Consider the following 26,589-nt stretch of genomic DNA (forward strand, 5'->3'; position numbering starts at 1 on the left):
GAATGTTTCATTAATGATTTCCTCAGTATTTTCATGGAATATGCTATAAATATGTATTAGATCAAGTTTGTTATTACAATTTTTTATATCTTTACTGATTTTATGTCACCTTGTTCAGTTATAATTGTGAATTTGCCTCTTTCTCCTTTTGTCACTTTTTGCTTTATGTATTTCTAGGTCCTGTTATTGTGGGCATACACATTTGGGAACATTATATATTCTTTTCTGTTTTTTGAGATGGAGTTTCACTCTTGTTACCCAGGCTGGAGTGCAATGGTACGATCTCGGCTCACCGCAACCTTCGCCTCCCGGGTTCAAGCAATTCTCCTGCCTCAGCCTCCCGAGTAGCTGGGATTACAGGCGCGCACCACCATGCCCAGCTAATTTTTGTATTGTTTAGTAGAGACGGGGTTTCACCTTGTTGACCAGGATGGTCTCGATCTCTTGACCTCGTGATCCACCCGCCTTGGCCTCCCAAAGTGCTGGGATTATAGGCGTGAGCCACTGCGCCCAGCCCTTTTTTTTTTTTTTTTGAGATGGAGTCTCACTCTGTCTCCCAGGCTGGAGTGCAGTGGTGTGATCTTGGCTCACTGCTACCTCTGCCTCCCAGTTCAAGTGATTCTCCTGCCTCAGCCTCCCTGGTAGTTGGGACTACAGATGCCCACCACCATGTCCAGCTAATTTTTGTATTTTTAGTAGAGATGAGGTTTCACCATGTTGGCCAGGATGGTCTCGATCTCCTGAACTTGTGATCCACCTGCCTTGGCCTCCCAAAGTGCTGGGATTACAGGCATGAGCCGCCACGCCTGGCCTGGGAACACTATGTTTTCTTAATACGTAGGACCCTGTATTATTATGGGCTGCTTCTCTTTTTCTCTGTTAATGTTCCTTGTTCTGAAGTCTGCTTTGTCTGATTTTAATGTGGCCACATCAGCTGACTTATAATTAGTGTTTGTACGGTGTATTATTTCCATCTTGTCACCTTTAACCCGTACAAGTCTTTATATATAAAGTGGATTTATATACACAGTATATAGCTGAATATTGCCGTTTATTCAGTCTGAAAATGCCTGCCTTTTGTTTGGAATGTTTCCATTTTAGTTGAATTTATGTATTCCACCTTGCGTTCGGTTTGTATTTTTCCGTTTATTCTTTGCGTTTTTTCTTGCCCTGACTTCTTTTGGATTGGTTGACTGTCTTGAAGGAGCCCATGTGTTTGTCTCTGTTTTGTCACTGGCAGTGTCCTCTGTTTCCCCCTCACAGGTTCCTCCAGGGTTTGTGACATGCAGCTCACCTCATCTCCACCAGCCTCTGGGCGACGCACACCTCTGTTCATTAAGAAGCTCATGCTGGGAGGCCGAGGCGGGTGGATCACGAGGTCAAGAGATCGAGACCATCCTGGTCAACAAGGTGAAACCCCGTCTCTACTAATACAAAAAAAAAATTAGCTGGGCACGGTGGCGCGTGCCTGTAATCCCAGCTACTCAGGAGGCTGAGGCAGGAGAATTGCCTGAACCCAGGAGGCGGAGATTGCGGTGAGCCGAGATCGCGCCATTGCACTCCAGCCTGGATAACAAGAGCGAAACTCCGTCTCAAAAAAAAAAAAAAAAAAAAAAAAAAAAAAAAAAAAGAAGCTCATGCTAATTTACTTCCACGGACGCCATAAACCGTTATTGTTTTAGCTTTAGCGATTATCTTTATTATTTTAAAACTTATTTTTGTATTTTTTGAGGTAAGTCTTGCTCTGTCACCCAAGCTGGACCGCGGTGGAGCAGTCGTGACTCACTGCAGCTTCAACCTCCCCAGCTCCTGCCTCAGGCTTCGCAGTAGCTGGGGTTACAGGTGCTGCCACCATGCCCAGCTAATTGTCATTTTTTTAAGGGATGGAGTCTTGCCATGTTGCCCAGGTTGGTCTCAAACTCCTGAGCTCAAGAGACCCTCCTGCCTCAGCCTCCCAAAGAGTTGGGATTACAGTGAGCCACAGTGATTTTTAAAATAGATGTTAAAATAAGTGAAGGGTCTTATTTGCCAACATATTCACACTTCCAGCCCTCTGGGTCCCTCAGGTAGACGGCGCACCCATCTAGTGTCATTTTCGTTCCCTGTGGACTCTTCAGCTCCCAATCTTCCTGCCTGACTTTGTAGAGTTTCAGATCCTGTATCCTAGTACTTAGCAGCACAGGGGAGGCCGAGGAAGATCTCCAGGGCTCCTTCTCCCCAGAGTTCCCTCCTGGCTGGGCTCTGCCTCGGGACCCCTGAACTCTGACCTCCTTCTGCTCCCCTCAGGACCACTGTCCCATGCCACAGTGGCCCTAGCAGCGAGCCAGGAGCGTGTGGCTCCCTCTTCTCAGGGCCCCTGCTCTATGCTACATGTTCCTCAGTGTCCAAAAACGATTGTTTTGGCCAGGCGTGGTGGCTCATGCCTGTAATCCCAGCATTTTGGGAGGCCTAGGTGAGTGGATCACTTGAGATCAGAAGTTCCAGATCAGCCTGGCCACCTTGGTAGAACCCCATCACTACTAAATACACAAAAATTAGCTGGCCATGGTGGCGGGTGCCTCTAATCCCAGGTACTTGGGAGGCTGAGGCAGGAGAATCACTTGAGCCCAGGAGGCAGAGGTTGCAGTGAGCCAAGTTTGCGCCACTCACTCTAACCTGGGAGACAGAGCAAGACTCTGTCTCAAAAAAAAACAAAACTGTTTTGTGCATTTTGTTTAGTTTTTTAGTCTGGTCCCTGTCACTCCATCAAGGCTGCGAGTGAAGTCTCGACTGTGGCCTTGTTTTTACAGCCAGCAAGCATGGGCAATGTCCTCTGGGTTGTGGTGTGAGGGCCCGTGGGGACTGCTGTCCCTGCCTCATGATCCTCGTGTTTCAGCACCAAGCAGAGCAGGTGTGGTGCCAGGTCCCCGGCACCTTCCCAGAGCAAAGTCTGAAGTGAGGCCAGTGGGACATCTGGCCTGAGGTGTCAGGTTTCCTGGCCTGGGGGCTGGCAAAGCTATGGCAGGAACCACAGCAACCACGCTGCTTGGCCCAGAGAGGAGGAGTCTGGGCATAGCCAGGGTCTCTGGCTGTGCGGCTGTATCAGTCCATTCTCACACTGCTATAAACAAACACCTGAGACTGGGTCATTTATAAAGGAAAGAGATTTAATTGACTCACAGTTCCCCATGGCTGGGGAGGCCTCAGGAAACTTACAATCATGGTGGAAGGGGAAGCAGGCACTTCCTCACAAAGCAGCAGGAGAGAGAGTGCACAAAGATGGCAGAGCCCACACTTACCAAACAGGCAGATCTCGTGAGAACTCACTCACCACGGGGAAACTGCCCCCAGGATCCAATCACCTCCCTCCCTCGGCATGTGGGGATTAAAATTCGAGACGAGATCTGAGGGGGAGGGACAGAGTCAACCGTATCAGCAGCTGAGGGGCTGGCAGCAGGGACTTGGAGTTTGACCTTGGGTAAGTGCCAAGGCCGGAATGTAGGGGCCGTGCCACATGGACCTGCCTCTTCTGGCCCTTCTCCAGTCATCGGACCGGCCGGAAGACTCCTTATCCTAATCTAAGGCCCGTGACATCTAGAGGGTCTGCAGCCTCTTCCACAAAGGGGGTGCCCCAGACCTGAGACCGGCATCCTCAGCTTGCACGTGACTGCCCGGCACACCTGGGGTTGGGGGCAGGCTCCCAACCCATCCGAAGGGGCTCTGAGTGCTGGTGTGGGCACAGGGGCCCCTCGCTGCCAGCACAGCCTCCCCTGCCCTTGGGTTGCTGCGATTTTGCTGTAAGCTCCTGGAGATGTGAAAGTGAGAACAGCCTGCTGCTGAGGCTCCTGCTGAGGTGAGGTCTGGTGGGACGCTGAGCAGCTGCAGGCCTCGGTGGGCAAAGCTTTGGAGCAAGCCCTTTTGTCTGTTTTTGAGATGGTGTTTTGTTCTTATCACCCAGGCTGGAGTGCATTGGTGCAATCTCAGCTCACTGCAACCTCTGCCTCCTGGGTTGAAGTGATTCTCCTGCCTCAGCCTCCCGAGTAGCTGGGATTACAGGCATGCACCACTACGCACAGCTAATTTTGCATTCTTGGTAGAGATGGGGTTTCTCCATGTTGGTCAGGCTGGTCTTGAACGCCTGACCCCAGGTAATCCGCCCACCTCGGCCTCCAAAAATGCTGGGATTACAGGTGTGAGCCACCTCGCCCGGCCAGAGCAAGCCTTTTTGGCGAAAGCAGTTTGGGGCAGCCAGACAGCGCTCTGTGGCCCTGGAATCCTTGTCCACACTGAAGGATGATGAAATCGGTGCCGTGACGGGAGGTCCCTGCTGTGCCACCTGTGGCCAGGGAGTGCTGGCTGATGAGGGCCCGTCACGGGGCTTAGACCTTCAACTCCACCCAGGCCTGTGAGGTGGGCTGGGCGCGCGGCTGCCTGGGGCTGTGGCTGCAGTGCAGGAGGGGGTGAGCTCCTGGAGACGAAGGCAGAAGCGGAACTTCAGCCTCAGCTGACCTCAGCACTCGGTTTTCCTGCTAAAAGCAGCTCCGGGACAGAATCAGCCCCTCCCCCAGCTCTGAAGCTCGTTCTAGTGACACTGGTCTGCTGTAGTGACTCAGTGCCTCCCCTCCGACTCCTCGCAGCCAAGTCCTCCCACTTGGAGGCCCACAGGGTTAGCGGGGGCCTCATCTTGGGGCCGAAGCACACCTCTGGGCTTGGCCCTCCGCAGAGCCCCGAAGCTCCCTGGGGGCACAGGGAGAAGAGGCCCATGGAAGCCCCGGGAGGTGGCCTGAGAGCAGCGGGACGTCTAGGAGACAGGGGTGTGACAGGCCACCTGGAAGGCAGCCTGCTTCACCCACAGGAGCTTACTGTGGAGAGTCTGAGCCCCCGCAGGACAGAAGTGCGGTCTGCACTGGTTTGAGGAACACAGTTTGGATGCGTCCCTGCCTGAAGCCGGCACATCCTCCCCTGCCCACCCCCGGACGGCCATGGACTAGGCTGGCCTGCCGAGGACTTCACATTTGCTGGAATTTTACACGAATGAAGTCACTCCCCGCCCCCTCCTTTTGATCTGGCCGCATTTGCTGAGCTCGCTGCTGTTCTGATGGGTGGCTTGGATCAGCGTCCCCAGCCGAGTCTCCTGCGGAACTGTAACCCTCATGTGTCAGGGGAGGAGCCTGCTGGGGGTGGCTGGATTCTGGGGCGGACATCCCCTTGCTGTTCTCAGGATGCTGAGTTCTCACAACATCTGCTTGTTTGGAAGGGGCCACACGTTCCCCTTTCACCCGCTCGCTCTCCCTCCTCCCACCAGGTAAAATGTGCCTGCCTCCCCTTTGCCTTCTGCCCCGATTATAAGTGTCCTGAGGCCTCCCCAGCCATGTGGAACTGTGAATCCGTTTTTCTTTATAAATCACCTGGTCTCAGGTATGTGTTTACAGCAGTGTGAGAACGGACTAACGTACCCGGGGACACCTTGCAGTGCTGCCCCACTCCATGCTGAGCAGGACCCTGCGGGTGTGGACATGCACAGCTCCTTCATACGCCCACACGACCCCATGGGACGGACACGAACAGCTCCTTCATACACCCACACGACCCCGTGGCACGGACACGAACAGCTCCTTCATACGCCCACACGACCCCGTGGCACGGACACGCACAGCTCCTTCATACGCCCACACGACCCCGTGGCACGGACACGAACAGCTCCTTCATACGCCCACACGACCCCGTGGCACGGACACGAACAGCTCCTTCATACGCCCACACGACCCCGTGGCACGGACACGCACAGCTCCTTCATACGCCCACACGACCCCGTGGCACGGACACGAACAGCTCCTTCATACGCCCACACGACCCCGTGGCACGGACACGAACAGCTCCTTCATACGCCCACACGACCCCGTGGCGTGGACACGAACAGCTCCTTCATACGCCCACACGACCCCGTGGCGTGGACACGAACAGCTCCTTCATACGCCCACACGACCCCGTGGCGTGGACACGAACAGCTCCTTCATACGCCCACACGACCCCGTGGCGTGGACACGAACAGCTCCTTCACACGCCCACACGACCCCTTGGTGTGGACATGAACAGCTCCTTCATATGCACACACAACCCCGTGGTATGGACACGAACAGCTCCTTCATACGCCCACCTGTGTGTGGACCATGGGTTGTTCCTGAACGTGAACATGGCCTTACCCTTTCCTATCTTGTGGGTCAGCACCTAGGAGCAGAATTGCTAAATTGTGTATGAAATTTCTATTTTGTTTTTTAAGAAACTACCAAGCTATTTTCCAAAGCGGTTGTGCCATTTTAAGCTCCCACCCAGACTGCATGAGGGCGAGGGCTTCTCCACATGTGTGGGGACACGTGGCTCAGTGGGCCTTCTTGACTGGCTGCCCTTGTGGGTGTGGCAGCATCTTGCTGTGGTTCCAACTTGCATTTCCCCCAGGACCCGTGATGTGAGCATCGCTGCATGGCTGCTAGCCATTCGTAGCTCCATGAAGTCGACAAGAAGATGGGGCCATGCAAGGTGGGCAGCGCCAGGCGTGGTCTCTCTTAGAGCTTCACGTGGCCTATGTACTACGACCCTGCAAGGATGACCTCATGTCCACGCACGGGACGGAGCACAGCCACAGGCTCGGTGAACATGGGCAGGGCTCCCACACGCGGGACGGAACCTCAGTGCCTCGGGCAGGGTTCCCGCATGCAGGACGGAGCCTCGGTGCCCTGGGCAGGGCTCCCGCGCGTGGGACAGAGCCTCGGTGCCCTGGGCAGGGCTCAGACCAGCGGCCGGCTGGGCAGATGGTGCATCCTGGACCTTTCACGTGTGGGTGCATTGGCAGTGCCGTGTGTGACCTCTTGTGACCATATCTGCGTGTGTGTTCAGCTTCTACGTGCCTGTGCACCTGTGTGTGTCCATGCTGAGCTGAGTGGTGGGCAGAGAAATCCTGGCACAGCATGGCCAGGAACAGGCCATAGACTCCCTTTTGAGCCGGGTCATGCTGGATGGGGTTTTCCCTGTCCTGCCACCCAGACCCCACCGTCCTGGCCTCCATTCTGTGCACTGCATCTCAGCCCAGCCTGGGCCGGCGATCTCCTACCCTCCACACCCTCCTCCGTCCTCCGTAATCTCAGCCCAGCCTGGACCAGCCACCCTCTGTCCTCCACACACAAGAGTCTCAGGCCCCTGACAGAGGGTGTGGGGCCAGCCAGAGGGAGGTGCAGTCACTTGTCCAGGTGGGGTGGCTGGGTTTGCCCCGGGCCACGGGAGGTTGGTGGGGAGAAGGGACCCCCCAGCTTTCAGAGTTAAGTCTGGGGCAAGGAAGGGGCCGGGCTAGGGGATCGGTTTGGAGCTTGGGTCTCCTTGGGGAGAGGGGTGGGCGGCAGCAGGGGCAGAGGAGGCTGCACAGCGCAGGGCTGAGGCTGGAGAGCCTGGAGGGAACGCAGTCCCAGCCACCCCAGAGCAGGGGCATCTGCGTCAGGTGGCCAGGCCCGAAGCCAGAATCCAGGATGACTTTGATATGAAAATCTCAGCACCTATTTAGCTTCTCATTACTTTTTTAAAAAAGAGCTAAAAATAGCGGCGGGTGCATAGCAAATGTGAAGACGTTATTCTCTAAAAACAGGAAGAGCCTGGCAGTGATGAGTTCAGGGTGGGGTAGGGGCTCACCACGGTCACCTTCTCCTTCCAGCGGCCCCTGGTCCTCCACCAGCCTGACAGCCGATGCCACCTCAGCCCTGCGGGGATGACACAGGGGCAGTGTGGAGCCCACCCTTGCTCCCAGGCCCAGGGCCCACGAGTAGGGGCCGAGTGTAGAGGAGAGGAAGGTCCCAGGGCTGAGGGCAGGGGCTGAGTGGAGAGGAGAGCGGTTATCCTGGGCCTTTGGGGGCCGAGTGGAGAGGAGGGGGGGTCCGGGGGCTGCAGGGACTGAGCGAAGAGGAGATAGGGTCCCGGGGCTATGGGGGGGTCTGGGCAGCTCTTCAGGGGGCCATTGAGCCCAGCCAGGGCGAGGCCAAAGGTGGGGGCTCCAGGCAGGAGCAGTGGAAACCCCGGGTGTCAGAGAGACCCCGCCTGTCTCTCAGGACTGCTGCCCCTGGTGTGACCTGGTGCCAGCAGCGTCGTCAGTCTCTGCCTGGGAGCTGCTGCCCGCTGTCCTCTGGCCCCTCTGGGGCATGTGAGGGCAAGTGAGGCTCCCACGAAACCCCCACATCCTTTGCCCCCAGGACCACTCCCATGCCCTGCTGTGCTAACTTCTTGGGCATCCCCAAGGGTGGGGGCTAGGCCTGGCGTCGGGTAAGCAGCAGAGCGGCCTGGCTTCCTTCAGCTGTGTGGGCCCCACTTCCTCCAACGTGAACCCTCAGGGGCTGGAGGTGCCTTGGAGGTGGTGGCTCCCAGGCTGGGGTTGTGCATGAGTGCAGGCTAGTGAGTCCCATCTGCGTGCAGCTGGGAGGGGTCTCCTCTCCTCTGACCCCATAGACTCCCCAGCCCTGCCGTCCGGCCCCTCCCACTCCCCCACTCCCCGCCTGTGCCCACCGAGGTGGCCGTGGCCCCGAGGGCATCTGGCCCACGCAGCCACCCATGTGCCCTTGCTGCCTCCCTAGCTCAGTCAGGCCAGCCCAGCCCCCCAGGAGCACCACCTGTGCCCCACGGCTGTCCTGGCCGCTTCCATCTCTGCCTCTCAGCTGCCCGGCTAGAGTGCCCCATGCGTACCCTTCTCCAGAGGGACCCATCTGACCTCTGCCAACCTGATGCTGGTTCTTGTGTCCAGTAACAGCCCCTCTCGCGACAGGCTGTGGCCCTGTGGCATGTGTCCTCACCAGGGGGTACTGCAGAGGCCCCAGGCCTTAGGCACAGGGAAAGCCTGCAGTCTGGGACACCCCCAGCAGAGGGAGGAGGAGCTGAGGCTTGCACTCATGGCTCCCAGGACACCTTCTGGGCAAACCTTTATTCCAGGACACTTGCTGCTGGGATTCCCGACAGCAGTATTCTCAGCACTTGGCTCTGGATGCGCGCACCTGTGTTCCTGCGACCACTGGGCTGGTACCGAAGCCCCGCCCCCACGCCACACCCCGCCCCGCTGTCCTGAAGACTTCAGGACCCACCTTCCATGGGGCAAGAAGGGCCTGGCACCCAGAGGCTCCCAGACAAGCATGGCCCTGAGGCCTGGGCCTGGCAGGGGAGAGGCCAGCTGGTGGGGTGGCCTTGGGGCCCCCGGACAGACCCTGCTGATAGGCCCCCAGGAATCGTGGAAAGCTTGTCGTCAACCTGGCAATGTCATGCAGGGCGGAGGCTCCTCCAAGTTCTGAGGCCCTGGGATGCCCCTCTGCCCCTGAGCCTGAGCAGTAGGGCACATCTAAGCAAGCACTTAAAGACTTCTCAATTTTTTTTGAATTTTCTGAATAACAAAATCCTCCAAACTTCCCCACTAAGCCTGGACACAGGAACCCAGGGTAGCCAGGTGGGCTTGGGGGCTAGGGTCCCCTGGAAACCTGGGGCTCGGTTTCCCTACAGCCCAGCCCTGTGTGGCAGCCCTGGCCTCTGCTGCAAGGCATGCACCCCTCTCCCTCCCTTCCTCTCCCCTCACTCCCTCCCACCTCGCAGTGGCCCTAAGTCCATGCCGGCCTGAGGTCCCCGGGGAGGCCTAGGGAAGCCCAGACCCCGCCAGCAGAACAAGCAGCAGCAGTGACTCAACCCCACAGGGCCCCGGCCACCAGCTGGGGTGCAGGAGATGGCAGCTGACCTGGTGTCCCCCAGGCCCTGGCAGCGCTGGCTGCAGCAGTGAAGGCAGATCCTCCCAAGGAAGGTGGGTGACGCCCCAGGCAGAGACCTGCCCCCGCCCGGCCCAGCGTCCCATCCCATTCTTTGGCCATCCCATCCTCCCGTCACCAGAACCTTCTCCGTCCTCCCAGCCCGGCGACTCATCCCGTCCTCCCGTCACCGGAACCTTCTCTGTCCTCCCGGCCCGGCGTCTCATCCCGTCCTCCCGTCACCAGAACCTTCTCCGTCCTCCCGGCCCGGCGTCTCATCCCGTCCTCCTGTCACCGGAACCCCGTCCTCCCGGCCCGGTGTCTCATCCCGTCCTCCCGTCACCGGAACCTTCTCCGTCCTCCCGGCCCGGCGTCTCATCCCGTCCTCCTGTCACCAGAACCTTCTCCGCCCTCCCGGCCCGGCGTCTCATCCCGTCCTTCCGTCACCAGAACCTTCTTTCGGCAGAGCACCCTTTGAGGTGCCCCAGCCCCACGCTGCCTCTGGCTGGGGGTGACGCAGACGAGCTGGTCTGTGCCCCTAATTACAGGTCAGAGTCAAGACCCAGCGATCTAACCACGGCAAAGCTGCCGAGGAACCAGCCCCGTGCCCCAGATGGTGAATGGCACCAAGGCGAGCGGATCCACAGTGGAGACACAGCGGTCATTGGAAAATAGTTTAATTCTGTACAGACGACCATGGGACTGATTACAAAGTGCGGTGCAAACACCAGGCCCGAAACACCAAAGAAATCACAAACCCGACAACTGTGGAGGAGCACGAATCAGCTGTTCCTCTGGGAGGAGAAAAAGGAGGGCGGTCAGAGGCTTTGGAATGCTTTCTCGTCCTGTGCCCGGAATGCCGGGCGGGCGGCGACCCTGGCCGCACCTGCCGCCGCCCACGGGCCCTCACGGCGGGACCCAGGTCCCACGAGGGCTCCTGAACCGTGGAGCTGTGTGCACAGCCCCCGCCACTGCGGCCTCAGAAGAGGGGCCGGGAGCCCTGGTTCTCAAACTCCGACCAGGCGTCGTTCAGCTCCATGAAGATCATCTTGGCGTGCTGCTCGTACGGCTGCCCCGCGGCCTGTGGGCGACAGGCGGTGTGAGCGCCTCCCACAGGCACGCGGGGGTGGGCGGGGCAGGACCCCCCAAGGCGTCCCGTGCGGCCGGCAGCCCCGCTCACCTTGTCGGGGTGCACGGCCAGCACGGCACGGCGGTAGTGCTTCTTCACCTGCTCCGGGGCCACCAGGTCGGCCATGCCCACGGGCGTCCAGCGGCTCTCCCCGTCCCACAGCACCGTGTGCAGCGTGGACAGCAGGGCGCGGATGTTCCGCTCCTTGCCCTCGATCCAGTCCAGGAGCTGCAGGAGACACGGAGCTTGCTGAGCCCTGAGTGCCAGCCCATCCTCCGCCTCCCTGCACAGGGAAACCGAGACATGGCACCGCGGAAGGGCTTGGGTGGTGAACAGGGAGTGGGCTGCACTGTGAGTCCTGGCAGGTGAACTCCAGCCCTGGACCCTGGCCACCCTGATGGCTCCACAGGACATGTCACCAGCTGCGGCAACTGGCATGCGTCCGGGAGGCACCGTCGCACTGGGGAGGGCAGGGCCACAGACACTGTCCCACTGCACGCCCTGCCCTCAACCACACGGAGCCCACGCTGGACGACACAGGGCCAGGTGGCCTTTGTGTGCTAGGGCCTGGGGCCAGAGGGACCCTCTTCTCAGCCAGATGATCACTAAGGACCCAAACCCTGGTGCTGGTGGCGCAGAGCCCAGCCCATCCCAAGCCCCAGACTCAGAGGGACGAGGGGATGATCCCTGGTGCCCGTGAAAGGACCCCAGGGTCACAGCCGCACATGGCTGGTCATCAGCCAAGCCACAGAGCAGGACGTGTCTTGGGGCCGGCACAGACACCCTGAATGCTGCACAGTGAGCACCCAGAGCAGCCCCCAGGAGATGTGTGCCCTTGACAATCTCTGCAGACACCCTGGGGGCACCCCTCGCCAGCACTCAGCCATCTGGGCACATGGGGAGCAGCACTGCCTGGGGCCTGGCTCTGCCCTGAACCCCCGGCCTCAGGCCACCCCAGCCTCAGGTCACCCCATCCTCTAGGGCTGCTAGGCCTGCCGGCAGTGGCGGGTTCCCGGCTGGAGATGCCGGCTCCCTGCGGCACAGCAGATGCTCCGGGGCCCTGGGTCGAGGCCTCGGGCTCCGGGTCCCACCTTCAGCTTGAGTGGGTCTGTGTCTTTAGCCAGGTCCTGCTTCCTCATCTCCGCAATGGTCTTCGGCCCCTTCTTGTCAGGCCTGGAGGAGAAGCCTTGATTGGACAACAGATCTTCAAAGTCGTTCTCAGAGACTTTTGGCTTCTGAGCTAGAAAAGAACAGAAACTTTTTTTTGTTTGAGACAGGGTCTCCACTGTCAGCCAGGCCAGAGTGCAGTGGTGTGGCCGCGGCTGTCTGCAGCCTTGGTCTCTGGGGCTCAAGCGATCCTCCTGCCTCAGCCTCCCGAGTAGCTGGGACCACAGGCGTGCGCTGCCATGCCTGGCTGTTTTAAACTTTTTGTAGTCTCACTGTTGCCCAGGCTGGTCTTGAACTCCTGGGCTCAAGTGATCTGCCCGCCCCAGCCTCCCAAAGTGCTGGGATTACAGGCGTGAGCCACGAAGCCCAGCTAAGTACAGAACCTGGAGCTTACTGAGCTCTGAGCACTTGCCCACCCTCCGTCTCCCTGCACGGGGAAACTGAGGCACAGTGCCATGGAAGGGCATGGGTGCGGTGAGCAGGGGGAGACAGAGCTTTCTGTAGACACACACAGGTCCACTTCCACCTGCGGCCCCAGGGGACAGGGCTACCATCCTAATGCCTCCACGTGTAAGTGGAGGGAAGAAAAGAGAGGGTCCCAAAGGCCATTTGTTAAAAACAGGTCAAGAAGGTGTCACTGGAACAGATGACCCAGAGACCAGCAGATGCACGTGGGAAACCTCGTCCTTCTCTGGCTGGCTCAGCCGTGCCTGTCTCAGGACCGAGCTCCGAGTTGAAGCCAACACAGGTCCCACCTTTAGCCAACCCAGAACCCACAGCAACAGAGCGTGACAGGGGGACTCACTGAAGCTGGGTGCGCGGACCCCCCGCTCCTCTCGCGCCCCGATCACACTGAAGCTGGCGGCATAGTTAGGCCTCAGCTGTGTGCCGGCTTTGGGGGGCGGCTTGGCCTGAGGGGGCCGTGGGGTGCCCTGGGCTGGCGGTCGACTTGTCTGCCAGGAGCCGCTGGCCTTGGGTGCGGCGGCTGTTTTGGGAATGAAGCTGCCGGGAGGGAATCCAGCTGGTGAGCCTGTGAGACGGAGTCAGACAGTTGGCATCTGGTCGTCCACGCGGGGCAACCGCTGCTTCTAGACCTGAGAGCACCACATACACTGGAAAACACACGCTTGCAAAATAACACGCTCATCACTCGAGTCCGTGCAGAGGGGCCGGCGCCACCCACACGCGTGAACGTCTCCTGGCGCTGCTGGCACAGGCCAGGTGCTGGGGTGGCGGGAACGTTCTGGATGGAGGGTAGACACCAGGACAGCTGTGGAGGCCACAGCCCCACCCCCACGAGCCAAGGCTGACCCGGGCTCGTCCACTGAGGAGGGCCACCACCACCTGCCGTGGGGCCACTGCCTCTCAGAGCACGTCACATCAGGGCTGATCCTTTAATTCTTTTTTTTGAGATGGAGTCTCATTCTGTTACCCAGGCTGGAGTACAATGGTGTGATCTCGGCTCACTGTAGCCTCCGCCAACCAGGTTCAAGCAATTCTTCTGCCTCGGCCTCCCAACTAGCTGAGACTACAGGTGCCCGACACCACGCCCGGCTAATTTTTTGTATTTTTACTAGCGATAGGGTTTCACCATGTTAGCCAGGATGATCTCGATCTCCTGACTTCGGGATCTGCCTGCCTCGGCCTCCCAAAGTGCTGGGATTACAGGCGTGAGACACTGTGTCCGGCCTAACTTTTCATTCGGAATAATTACAATAGCAGGAAGAGGTAAAAACCCCGAACGCCTGCACCCAGCACCCCTCAGGGAGGGCATCTCTCCACCTCAGTGCAGGGCTGAGCCCCGGCAGCCGCACCACCCACAGAGGCGATCAGACGTGGCAGCTGGACGTGTATGGGTGTGCAGGGCCACGCCGCTGGCCACACGCAGACTCCTTCAAGCTCCAGGGCATCGCGATGTGGATGCTTCACTATGGTTCTGTCATCTTTTGTTTTTTTTTGAGATGGGGCCCGCTGGCCTCACCGCCCACAGGGCTGGGATGGAAGGGATGAGCCGCCACGCTCGGGCCATCACCTTAGTTATGGTCTAGAAGTGGAGCAACAGCCAGCGGCCTCCAGACCATCCTCTTCACTCAGGACGAGGCCGCTCGGGCCCTGGCATCCGCCGCTCCCTCTCCCTGCCGAGGGCCGTCTCGTGTGTGGGGACCACTATTGAACCGTTCACCTGCAGGACACCTGGGCCAATTCCAGTGTTTGGCTACAACACACACATCTTTGAACGCCTGTTAGGCCTGTGTGTGAACACGCTTCCGTTTCTCTGGGATAGATGCCTGTGTCCCACAGCAGCTCAGTACTTGCGCGTTTAGCTTTGTAGGAAACCGATCACCTGTTCTCCAGAGCGGCCCTGCGGCTTTACACTCCGCGGCAACGCGTGAGACGCGGCTCGTCCGCAGCGATGTGTGAGAGACAGCCATCCTCCTCCGCACCGGCATTCTCTGCCACTGCTCCTCCTGCCTTGGCCATCCCCGCAGGCCACTTCCCGATGGTAGCAAGGTGACGCCAGACGTCTCGGCCTGTGCTTCCCGGCCGTCGGCTGCGAGGTGATGTGGGTGTCTCTGCCTGCGCTTCCCGGGGCCATCGCTTGTGAGGCAACGCAGGTGTCTTGGCCAATGAATCTAACTGGATTGCTTTCAGGTTTGTTTTTGACTGTTATTTTTATATTCTATAGATGAGTCCTTTGTTAAATAAGCAGTCTGGAGATACCTTCTACCAGTCCGCAGCTCAGACACTCGGCACTTTGAAGCTGTGCCCGCTCTCCTGACGGGTGTGGTACGCGTGGTGGGTCTCGGCGCTCTGAAGCTGTGCCCGCTCTCCTCTGATGGGTGTGGTACGTGTGGCGGGTCTCGGCGCTCTGAAGCTGTGCCCGCTCTCCTCTGACGGGTGTGGTACGGGTGGCGGGTCTTGGCGCTCTGAAGCTGTGCCCGCTCTCCTCTGATGGGTGTGGTACGCGTGGTGGGTCTACGGACTCTGCCCTGCGGCTTTTCTCCTAAAGGCCCTGCAGTTTTGCATTCCGACCTGTGGCTGACTCTGATGAGCTGCTCTATGCGACGGGGGCTCAGGGCTTTGCTCTGGCACCATCTGATGAGTGGGTTTCTGCCCGTCAAAGCCCCGCTGGTCTTACTTGTGTGGCCTACTTCTCAGTCCTCTCTTCTGCTCCACAGACGTGCCTGTCTCTCTGCTGTCACCACGTTGTTGATTTCTGCGGCTGGAGAGTAAGCTCCAAAGCCAGGAAGAGTGATTTCTCCAATGCCGAGCTTCCTGTACAAAAATATTTCAGGCATTCTAGCTCATCTGCCTTTCAAATACATTGTACAATAAGCTCATCTGCATCTACGAAAATCCCTTCTGAGCTGTTGGCAGGAACTGTGTCGAGAGATGTGCACAGAACAGGTACCTCACTCAGGGGCCTCCGGGCCGTGACCACGGCGTCCGTCCTGTATCCATGGCCGCGACCACGGCGTCCGTCCCGTATCCACGGCCGTGACCACGGTGTCGGTCCCGTATCCACCTCTCCCCTTGCAACATCCCGTATCCACCTCTCCCCTGGCGGGCCGTGACCACGGCGTCCGTCCTGTATCCACGGCCGCGACCACGGCGTCCGTCCCATATCCACCTCTCCCCTGGCGGGCCGTGACCACGACGTCCGTCCTGTATCCACGGCCGCGACCACGGCATCCGTCCCGTATCCACCTCTCCCCTGGCGGGCCGTGACCACGGCGTCCGTCCCGTATCCACCTCTCCCCTGGCGGGCCGTGACCACGGCGTCCGTCCTGTATCCACGGCCGTGACCACGGCGTCCGTCCCGTATCCACCTCTCCCCTGGCTTCTTTCACCACGGCTGGTTTTAAAGCTCCACCACACAAGTCCTTGACACGTCTGGTCAGATTTATACCTAACTGTTTATTTTTCTAAAAAAGGTGACTGTAAATGGTACCGTTTTGGTTTCCTTGTGGCAGTTAAACAGAAATACGACAGACTTTCGTGTGCCGATCTTGTATCCTGCGACCTTACCGAACTCACAGTTCTGACAGACCTTTGTAGATCCCTCGAGATTTCCTGCACAGACAATCATGGCATCTGCAGACAGGAGCAATTTTATTTTTCCCTTTGTAGCGTGTGTAACTGTCACTTTCTTTTCTTGCCAAATGGCAGCAGCCGGGACTTCTGGCGAGTACAAGTGGTGAGAAGACGTTCCCGCCCTGTTCTTGATTTTAGGGGGATGGTTAAAAATGATACTGGCTCGGCCAGGTGCGCAGTGGCTGATGCCTGTAATCCCAGCACTTTGGGAGGCCAAGCTGGGTGGATCTCTTAAGGTCAGGAGTTTGAGACTAGCCTAGGCAACATGGTGAAATCCCATCTACCAAAAATACAAAAATGAGCTGGGCATGCTGGTGGGCACCTGTAGTCCCAGCTACTGAGGAGGCCGAGGCAGGAGAATCGCTTGAACTTGGGAGGCGGTGGTTGCAGTGAGCCGAGATCGCGCCGCTGTACTCCACCCTCGGCAACAGAGACTCTGTCTCAGAAAAAAAAAAAAAAAAAAAAAAGAGATGTTGGCTGCAGGTTTCTTGTTTTTGAGACAGGGTCTTGCTCTGCTGCCCAGGCTGGAGTGCAGTGATGCGATCACAGGTCCTGGGCCCAAGCGATCCAAGTGATCCTCCCGCCTCAGCCTTCCGAGCAGCTGGGACCACAGGTGCTGACCACCGCACCCGGTGAGTTCTTACAGGGGCCTGTGTTGTCCAGGGTGGTTTCAAACTCCTGGGCTCAGGAGATCCTCCCACGTCGGCCTCCCACGGCACTGGGGTTCCAGGTGTGAGCCACCGCGCCCGGCCCGGCTGTGAGTTTCCAGACATGCTTGTTACCGGTTGCTGGCATCCTGCTCTGACTGTGGGTTCTCTGACAGTGTCATCATAAGAAGGTTCTGAATTTTGTCAAATGCCTTTTATGCATTGTTGAAGTGATCACATCCTTCTTCAGCCAGTTAATATGGTATAGGGTTGGTGCAAAACTAATTGTGGTTTTGCCACTGAAAGTAATGGCAGAAACCGCAATTACGTTTGCAGGAACCTAAATAGATGGTTAGCCAATTCTGAAATGTCAGCCTTGTACTGCTGGAGTAAATCCTACTTGACCTTGGTGTAGAATTCTTTTCATATACTGATAAGCTCTATTGGCTCAGGTTTTGTTGAGGATCTGTGTGTATTCATGGGGAATAAGGGCCCCCCGCTCCCCTCCTCGGCCCCCCCAACGCTCCCCTCCTCGGCCCGCCACTCCCTTCCTTGGCCCCCTCCCACTCCCTTCCTCGGCCCCCTCCCACTCCCCTCCTCGGCACCCCTGCTCCCCTCCTCGGCCCGCCACTCCCTTCCTTGGCCCACCATTCCCCTCGGTACTGTTTCTGCCTGATTTTGGTATCAGGGTGACAATACTAGGCTCATAAAATCAATTAGAAATCGTTCCCTCTCTTCTAGTTCTTGCGAGAGTGTATGGAATTGACATTCTTTAAACATTTGGTGAAATTCTCCAATGGCTCCAGGTGGGTCTGGAGGTTTCCTTTTTGGGAAGTTTTTAACTATGAATTCATTTTCTTTGCATTTATAGAATTTTTCAAAGGATCTAATTGATATTGGGTAAGTTTTGGCAGTCACTGGTTTTGAGGAATTAGTCAATTTCATGTAAGTGCTCAAGCTCACAGCACAGCGGTGCCCGCACCGTGACCCTCGTAGAGGCTGTGGGGTCCTCTGTATCAACGACCTGGCCCCTCTTCCTGCAGTCCCAGGAGAGGTCTGCGGGCTTCCGGCCTCTGTCTCTGATGCTCCCCGGCACTGCCATGGCTCCGAGTTCTTGCTTTCCTTCTGCTCGCTGTGGGCTTATTCTGCCCCTTTTCTCCCCAGCAAATGTCTTGTGTAAAGAGCTCAGGTCACTGCTGGGCTCTCTGCCTTTTCCACAGCAGGGGCCCAAGGCTGGGGGTGTCTCAGTACAGCCTGCCAGGGCCCCGGGCCTTCCGAGGCTGCATCTGGATTTTTGCTCAGCTCCACGAATCTGTCCCTCGAGACCTCCTCTGTGGCCCAGGTGTCGTTGGAAAGTGTGAAGATCCTTCAGTTCTATTTCACTGTGGTCAGAGAGCACACTGTAGAATCCGGCTTCTCTGAGGACAGGGCTGCACGGAGAGGTCCGTGCCTGCAGCCGCCGGGACCCGCTGGTGGTGCCTCCGCCTTCCTCATCCTCGCTGCCTTCCCTACAGCGGCTCCAGCACGTGCAGGGACAGCAGTGCTGATGTCACTAGCTAGGATTTGGGTTTGCGTATTTGTTCCTTCAGTTGTATCGGCTGTGTTTGTTCAGAATTGCTGTCTTCTCAGAAGGCAGGATGGTCTCAGGCCACCCACCGAGCCAGCGGGCGGAGGGCTGGGGCTGCGTCCAGGACGCAGATGGCGGCGGGGGTCCCTGGGAATCCACTCGTTCTGCCCCATTACCACCACCCAGGGCAGGTCTCCTCCCGAGGGTGCGGCCCCCGCTGCCCCACCGAGCTCCCAGACGACACAACACGGAGGCCACAAAGGGAAGGAAAACACACAATGACCCAGTCACCCTCTTACGGATGTCCTCAAAAAGACACGATGCATCCCCAAACCATCAAAACATAAAAAGAACATTCAAAGGACTAAAACCCTCTTGGGACTTGATGACGGAGCAGAGCTCACGAGAGCAGAGCGGGAGGGCTCGTGGGAATGTGAGCCCCTCGGGGACAGACAGGAGACACAGCGGGCAGGGGAAACGTTCCTGGAGCTGAGGAGCTGAGGTGCCCGGCGTGGGCTGCACGCTGGAGTGTCCGGAGGTCACTGGCACCCACATACATCCCAAGGTGGAGCCACTTCCCACCCAGGATTCCACCCGACGGCCAGGCAGTGAGTGGACGGAGGCCCCTTTAGACGATCATAACCCCACCACCAATGCTGCTTCTGAGAAGCCACAGGGACCCAGGGGCACACGTCTCGGAAGTGAACCCGGAGACCCGGGAGCGTCAGGTCAGAGGAGACGTGAAGCCACAGCCTCCTGGCCAGGCCTGAGGCAGACACGGGGCCGGAGCGGGTGGGCTTGGTTCCTGTGGCCAAAGGCCAGCGTGTTCTGAGCATGGCCTCTGGGGTCCGAGCAGAGCCCAGCCACACCCCACTTCCACACGGAGGCCCCGCTTCCCAGCTGGCCCCCACAGCCCGAGGGCAGGACAGATCACACAGCAGGTGCCGGTACAGGCTGGCAGCAGCGCCACTTTCAGCCACATCTGGTTTTGGCTGGTCAGCAGACAGCTGCCTAGAACAGGTGTGGACATGCTGTCCCCAGGGGCCACTGTGCTCTGGGTTCGGGGGTCTTGTGAACAGAGGCAAAGACTTCATTTTGGGCAGCTCAGAGTCACACAGACAAGAATAGAAACATCTTCCACACCCCAGACGTGCCCTCCACGTTACCTTGGAGGCCGGAGCTGAGGTCACCAAGGTCGGCAAATGGGTCCAGGTTCTGAGACTTGGTCCAGCTGGCCTGAGGGCCACAAGGGGCTGGCTGACCTCCAGTGAAGAGGGGGCCTGGAGAAGGGGCACAGTGCATTAGAACAAGCACCACCTGAAGTGAAACACACCCTCCTGGGACCTCCAATCGTGCCTCCTTAGGACATGACAGCCTTGCACCTGCCTGAGAGTTGGCACCTGCCAGGCCTGTGTGCACATGACCAGCCAGGACCGAGCTGCACACGGAGGATGCTGCCTCCACACCCCACATTGCTCCCTGGGACCAGCCAGGACCGAGCTGCACACGGAGGACGCTGCCTCCACACCCCACACTGCTCCTCGGGGACCAGCCAGGACCCAGCTGCACGCGGAGGACACTGCCTCCACACCCCACACTGCTCCTCGGGGACCAGCCAGGACCCAGCTGCACGCGGAGGACGCTGCCTCCACACCCCACACTGCTCCTCGGGGACCAGCCAGGACCCAGCTGCACGCGGAGGACGCTGCCTCCACACCCCACACTGCTCCTCGGGGACCAGCCAGGACCCAGCTGCACGCGGAGGACGCTGCCTCCACACCCCACACTGCTCCTCGGGGACCAGCCAGGACCCAGCTGCACGCGGAGGATGCTGCCTCCACACCCCACACTGCTCCTCGGGGACCAGCCAGGACCCAGCTGCACGCGGAGGATGCTGCCTCCACACCCCACACTGCTCCTCGGGGACCAGTCAGGACCCAGCTGCACGCGGAGGATGCTGCCTCCACACCCCACACTGCTCCTCGGGGACCAGCCAGGACCCAGCTGCACGCGGAGGATGCTGCCTCCACGCCCCACACTGCTCCTCGGGGACCAGCCAGGACCCAGCTGCACGCGGAGGACGCTGCCTCCACACCCCACACTGCTCCTCGGGGACCAGTCAGGACCCAGCTGCACGCGGAGGACGCTGCCTCCACACCCCACACTGCTCCTCGGGGACCAGCCAGGACCCAGCTGCACGCGGAGGATGCTGCCTCCACGCCCCACACTGCTCCTCGGGGACCAGCCAGGACCCAGCTGCACGCGGAGGATGCTGCCTCCACACCCCACACTGCTCCTCGGGGACCAGCCAGGACCCAGCTGCACGCGGAGGATGCTGCCTCCACGCCCCACACTGCTCCTCGGGGAAAACAGCTTCACAATTCACACCCAGAACCAAAAGATGTTCACATCATTATGCGTTTGCAGTGCCACTTTCTGGAATCTATCTCAAATGTGAATGTTCTTCACGATATTCTTTATAATAGCATAAATTTGAGAATGTTCTAAGCAGAAAATCATAAAATATAGACAGGGCAACATAGACTCTGTCTCTACCAAAAATAAAGTCAGCCAGGCACGGTGGCACATGCGCGTGGTCCCAGCTACCCGGGGGGCTGTGGTTGGAGGATCACCTGAGCCCAGGGGTTCACGGCTGCAGGGAGCCAAGATGGCACCACTGTACTCGGCCACGGTGACAGAACAAGACTGTCTCAAGAAAAAAACCAAAACGTCGCACAGCGGCTTCATAGCATGCCGTGCAGGCATTAAAACCAGGCTCTTCAAGTGTAAAGAGCCCTCATGGACCTACAGAGGAAAAAGATGAATTCCCAAGGCCAACGAGTGAGTAAAGGACGTGATGCGAGTCTCAAAAAAATATACAAAACCAAAACCATGCGAAGTAAGAGTCAGCCTCATTCACAAGCAAGTAAACGGGAGCGTCGTACGGTTCTCATCCAACCTGAGAGGAGCCGCAGACGGGAGCCGGCCCTGTCCACGAAGCGCCCTCGAGGGGCCGCGCACCAAGCCCCCCCCCCACCCTTCCTGCGCCCCCGCGTGTGCCTCCTGGCGCTCCGCAGGCAGTTTCCACCCGCCCAGGCTGTGGCAACTTGGCAGCCAGCGTGCGTACCGGCCACTTGCCCGTGGCACGCACACTCTCCGGGTCCCCGTGCCGCATTTGGGAATTCTAACGATACTTCAGATTCTGTTTTGGTGATCTGTGTTGAGTGAGCTGACGGCACTACTCTAATTCCTTTGGGTGCCATGAACCATGCCCATCCGTGTAAGACGGTGAGCTTAACTGACAAGGCTCCACAGACCAGCCGCTCGCCCGTCCCCTCCTTCTCAAGCCTCCCCATTCCCCGAGACACAACCATATTGAAATTAGGCCCATTCAAAGCCTACAATGGCCTGCAAGCATTCAGGTGAACGCAAGAGTTGCCAGCATCTCACTTGAAATCAAAAGCGAGGAACGCCTGAGCTTAGTGAGGAAGGCACCTGGAAAGCAGGGGGAGGCCGAGGCAGGAGGGTGCTTGAGGCCAGGAGTTCAAGACCAGCCTGGACAACACAGCAAGACCCCATCTCTACAAAAAATAAATTTAAAAAAATTAGTTGGGCATGGTGGTGTGAGCCTGTGGTTCCAGCTACCTGGGAGGCTGAGGTGGGAGGGTCCCTTGAACCCAGAAGGTGGAGGCGGCACTGATCCATGATGGCTCCACTGCACTCCAGCCAGGGCAACAGCAGGACCCTGTCTCTAAAAAAAGAAAGCCGGGATAAGCTAAGAGCTAGGCCTTTCGCACCAGCACGCCACGTTGTGAATGCAAAGAAAAAGTCCTTGAAGGAAATTAAAATGCCAGTCCAGTGAAATCACGAATGGTAAGAAAGCAACAGCCTCACTACTGACTGAGTGACGGGGAGATCTGAGCAGCCGCAACATCCCCTTAAGCCAAAGCCTAATGCAGAGCCAGTTTTCAACTCCTTCAACTCTGTGCAGGCAGAAAGAGGCGAGGAAGCCGCAGGTGAAGCCAGCGAGGCTGAGGCTGAAGGAAAGACGTTGCCTGCGCGGCGTGAAGGTGCAAGCGGAAGCAGCAAGTCATCCGCTGAGATCCAGCTGAGATCACTGATGAAGCCAGGCTCCCCGCAGATGACACAGCCTGGTGTGGGCAGACGCCATTTAGGACTTTCACAGCTAGAGAGAAGTCAGTGCTGGCTTTGAGGCTTCAGAGGACAGGCTGCCTCTCTTGTGAGGGGCTAATGGAGCTGGTGGCTTTAAATGAAGACAGTGCTCACTCACCATTCAAAAACCCTAGGGCCCCCTCTTTTTACTGAGACAGAGTCTTATTCTGTTGCCAGGCTGGAGTGCAGTGGCACGACCTCAGCTTACTGCTACCTCCGCCTCCCGGGTTCAAGCGATTCTCCTGCCTCAGCCTCCCAAGTAGCCGGGACTACAGGCACGTGCCACCATGCCCAGCTAATTTTTATATTTTTAGTAGAGACGGGGTTTCACCATGTTGGCCAGGCTGGTCTTGAACTCCTGACCTCAGGTGATCTGCCCGCCTTGGCCTCCCAAAGTGCTGGGATTACAGGCGTGAGCCACTGCGCCTGGCCCAGAATGGCTCTACATCAATTCGGCCTGTGCCGTAGGAGTGGCACAGCAAAGCCCGTATGGCAGCCTTCCATGCCCAGCATCGCTTATGGAATATTCTAAGCCCACTGTTGAGATCTGCAGCTCAGAAAAAAGATTCCTTTAAAATATCGACGGTCTGCTGACTATACTGACAATGCTCAGAGCCTGGTCACCCAAAAGCTCTGAGGGAGACGCACACGCAGAGTCACGCTGTTTTCGGGCCTGCAACACCATTTCCACTCTGCAGCCCACGGACCGAGGGGTCGTGTCGACTTCCAGGTCTTACTATTGAAGAAACACATTTCTAAGGCTACAGCGGCCGCAGACATCGATTCCCATGATGGCTCTGGGCAAAGTTCACTGAAAACCTTCTGGAAAGGATTCAGCATTCTAGATGCCATTAACAACACTGACGATTCATGGGAGGAGGTTAGACAGCACCATGAACAGGAGTTTGGAAGAAGCTGATCTCAGCCCTCACGGGGGACTCTGGGGAGCTGAAGACGTCAAAGTCACTGCGGATGTGGTGGAAACAGCAAGAGAACTAGAATTAGGAGTGGAGCCTGAAGATGGGACCGGATTGCTGCAATCTCAGGGTGACACCTGAACGGATGAGCCAAGAAAGTCGTTTACTGGGATGGAATCCAGGCCTGGAGAAGACGCTGTGAACACTGTGAAATGAAGCCGAGGGTTCAGAATACTCCATAGACTTAGTTGATAAAGCAGCGGCCGGGTTTGAGAGGAGTGAAAAGCTCTTTGCGGGTACAATGCTATCAAGACACTGCAGCCACAGGAAGCGTTGCTGACAGAGAGAGTCAATCCACGCTGCAAAGGCCATTGTCTTATTTTCAGAAATGGCCACAGCCATCCCAGCCTTCAGGAATCACCACTCTGATCAGTCAGCAGCTGTCTACATCAAGGCAAGACCCCACCAGCAAAAGATTAGGATCATTAGCATCTTTTAGCAATGAAGTATTTTTCTTTTCTTTTTTTTCTGAGATGGAGTTTCACTCTTGTTGCCCAGGCTGGAGTGTAATGGCACGATCTCAGCTCACCGCAACCTCCGCCTCCCAGGTTCAAGCAATTCTCTTGCCTCAGCCTCCCAAGTAGCTGAGATTACAGGTATGTGCCATCATGCCCAGCTAATTTTGTATTTTTAGTAGAGATGGGGTTTCTCCATGTTGGTCAGGAGCTCCCGACCTCAGGTGATCCACCCGCCTCAGCCTCCCAAAGTGCTGGGATTACAGGCATGAGCTACCTTGCCTGGCCAGCAATTAAGTATTTCTAAATCAAGGTAGCTACATTTTTTTTTTTTTCAGACATAATGCTACTGCACACTTAACAGACTACAATATAATGTAAATATAACTTTTTTTTTTTTTTTGAGATGGAGTCTTGCTGTCACTAGGCTGGAATGCAGTGGCACAATCTTAGCTCACTGCAGCCTTCACCTCCTAGGTTCAAGCGATTCTTCCGCCTCAGCCTCCCGAGTAGCTGGGACCACAGGCGCATGCCACCACACCTGGCTAATTTTTTTGTATTTTTAATAGAGATGGGGTTTCACTGTGTTGGCCAGGATGGTCTCGATCTCTCGACCTCGTGATCCGTTCTCCTCGGCCTCCCAAAGTGCTAGGATTACAGGCGTGAGCCATCGTGCCCAGCCAGTAAATACAACTTTTAGCTGGTGCAGTGGCTCATGCCTGTAATCCCAGCACTTTGGGAGGCCAAGGTGGGCAGACCGCCTAAGCCCAGGAGTTCTAGACAGCATGAGCAACGTGGCAAAACCTTGTCTCTATGAAAACAAATTAAAACTTAGCTGAGCATGGTGGCACATCCCTGTAGTCCCAGCTACTCAAGAGGCTGGGGTGGGAGGATTGCTTGAACCATGAGGTCAACGCTGCGAGGCTATGCTCCAGCCTAGGTGACAGAGTAAGACCCTGTCTCCAAAAAAAAAAAAAATACCCACAAAAAACCTTCCTGGGTGCAGTGGCTCACGCCTGTAATCCCAGCACGGTGGGAGGCTGAGGTGGGCGGATCACCTGAGGTCAGGAGATCGAGACCATCCTGGCTAACATGGTGAAACCCATCTCTACTAAAAATACAAAAAATTAACTGGGCATGATGGCACATGCCTGTAGTCCCAGCTACTCAGGAGGCTGAGGCAGGATAACTGCTTGGGCCTGGGAGGCAGAGGTTGCAGTGAGCCAAGATCACACCACTGCACTCCAGCCTGGGCGACAGAGCAAGACTCCATCTCATAAAAACAAAACAAAACAAAACAAAAACAATGAAAAAACCCATAACTTTTATGTTTACTGGGAAAGCAAAAAAAAAAATAATCTGACTAGGTTTCCAGGGGTATCTGCTTTGACCGTGGCTGGAAGCAACCCTGCTGTGTCGCTGAGGCTGGCCCTAAACACGCTGGAGCATAAGCATCCGCGCTGCCAGAGACGTCGCGGGAGGGCAGGCTGGAGGGCGACGGGAAGGACAGACGCTCACAGACACGGGCTGCTGCATGTGACCCTCTTCCTGCCAGGGCACGGGACGTCGGCCATGACACCGTGACACCCACGAATGACCCGCGGAGTTAGCCTCACCCACAAACCCCTTCAGGAGTGAACAGCCCACAGGGCCCTGAAAGGTGCCGAGGCGACTTCTGCGTGTCAGGCAGAAGAAGCAGGCAGTAAACAGCACGGGGCATGAAACTGCATCACAAACGCTGACACCTTGCCGGAGAGGAGGGAAAGGACCCTTTGGAGGCAGGCACCACCAGCGCTCAGGAGCCGCTGCAGCTCTGAGACACGGGGTCTGTGTCCGTGTACCCCAGCCACACCGCATGAGTGAGTGAGGCCGCTGCAGCCAGACCTCAGCCTTGTGCTCGGAGCCGATACCACTGAGCACACCCCAGCCCTTCCTTCCTTCTCTGAGTAGAGAGAGCCCTATTACAGGTACGTGTGAAACAGAGATGGGCCCCAAGGCCACAGCAGCTGCGTGTCCCGGGAGCCCCGTCCTTGCTGCGGGGTGGTCATACCTTCCGTGGCTGGCGTGGGTGTTGCGGCTGATGCTGCAGTCTCGGTCCACGCAGCCCATCCTCCCAGCAGGTCGGGGTTGCTGGACGAGGCCACCATCTTGGTGGGTTCTCCTGGCAGATCCCCTGGGAAGAAGGAACCGGAAGAGAGCACACTTCGGTGTCTCAGCGCACAGCTGGTGTCTCCACGTGGCAGGCGCCAGGCCGTGCTCAGGACCCGGGAGCCAGCACCTCGTGCGTCCAGGCCCAGCTGAGGCTGGATGGACGGCCTCTCTCTTCCTGATGGGCCTGAGGACTCAGCCAATCACGCAGAGATAACTGAGTGGACACAGGGACACCAGCGGGCGGAGCTGCTGGCGGGAGAGGCTGAGAACCAGCATCTGTGGTTCCCATACAAAAGAGTCTGTCTGGACCCCACTTTCTGCAGCCGCCCACTGCCGTCCCCACGGCCTGTGTTCTGGCCGCTCCTAAAACCCACCACAGCCCTCGGTGGCTCCCCCTAGCTGAGCTGCCTTCCAGGCAGACGGAGGCCCCAGCAGGGCGCACCTCCGGAGGCGCCCACCCACATGCCGCAGGGCTGTGCTGCACACACCCAGCA

At 57.7% G+C, this 26,589-nt stretch overlaps 1 protein-coding gene across 2 annotated transcripts in view; it reads right to left on the reverse strand.

The window, feature by feature from the left end:
* Positions 1-10,698: 10,698 nt before the first annotated feature.
* The window catches only part of GAK (cyclin G associated kinase), an 86,554-nt gene continuing 70,663 nt past the window's right edge, over positions 10,699-26,589 (reverse strand). For both annotated transcript variants that reach the window (XM_012473783.3, XM_012473784.3), the window contains exons 23-28: positions 25,995-26,117; positions 19,506-19,619; positions 12,836-13,060; positions 11,955-12,103; positions 10,915-11,091; positions 10,699-10,815 (exon numbers count right to left, since the gene is read on the reverse strand). In XM_012473783.3, the coding sequence (XP_012329206.2) occupies positions 10,714-10,815; positions 10,915-11,091; positions 11,955-12,103; positions 12,836-13,060; positions 19,506-19,619; positions 25,995-26,117 (890 nt within the window). In that variant the 3' untranslated portion in view covers positions 10,699-10,713. The remainder of the gene's footprint in view (positions 10,816-10,914; positions 11,092-11,954; positions 12,104-12,835; positions 13,061-19,505; positions 19,620-25,994; positions 26,118-26,589) is intronic.

Source organism: Aotus nancymaae, unplaced genomic scaffold (genome assembly GCF_030222135.1).
Source record: "Aotus nancymaae isolate 86718 unplaced genomic scaffold, 86718_ANA_hifiasm-v0.15.2.pri h1tg000006l, whole genome shotgun sequence".
In the NCBI taxonomy this organism is placed as follows: domain Eukaryota; kingdom Metazoa; phylum Chordata; class Mammalia; order Primates; family Aotidae; genus Aotus; species Aotus nancymaae.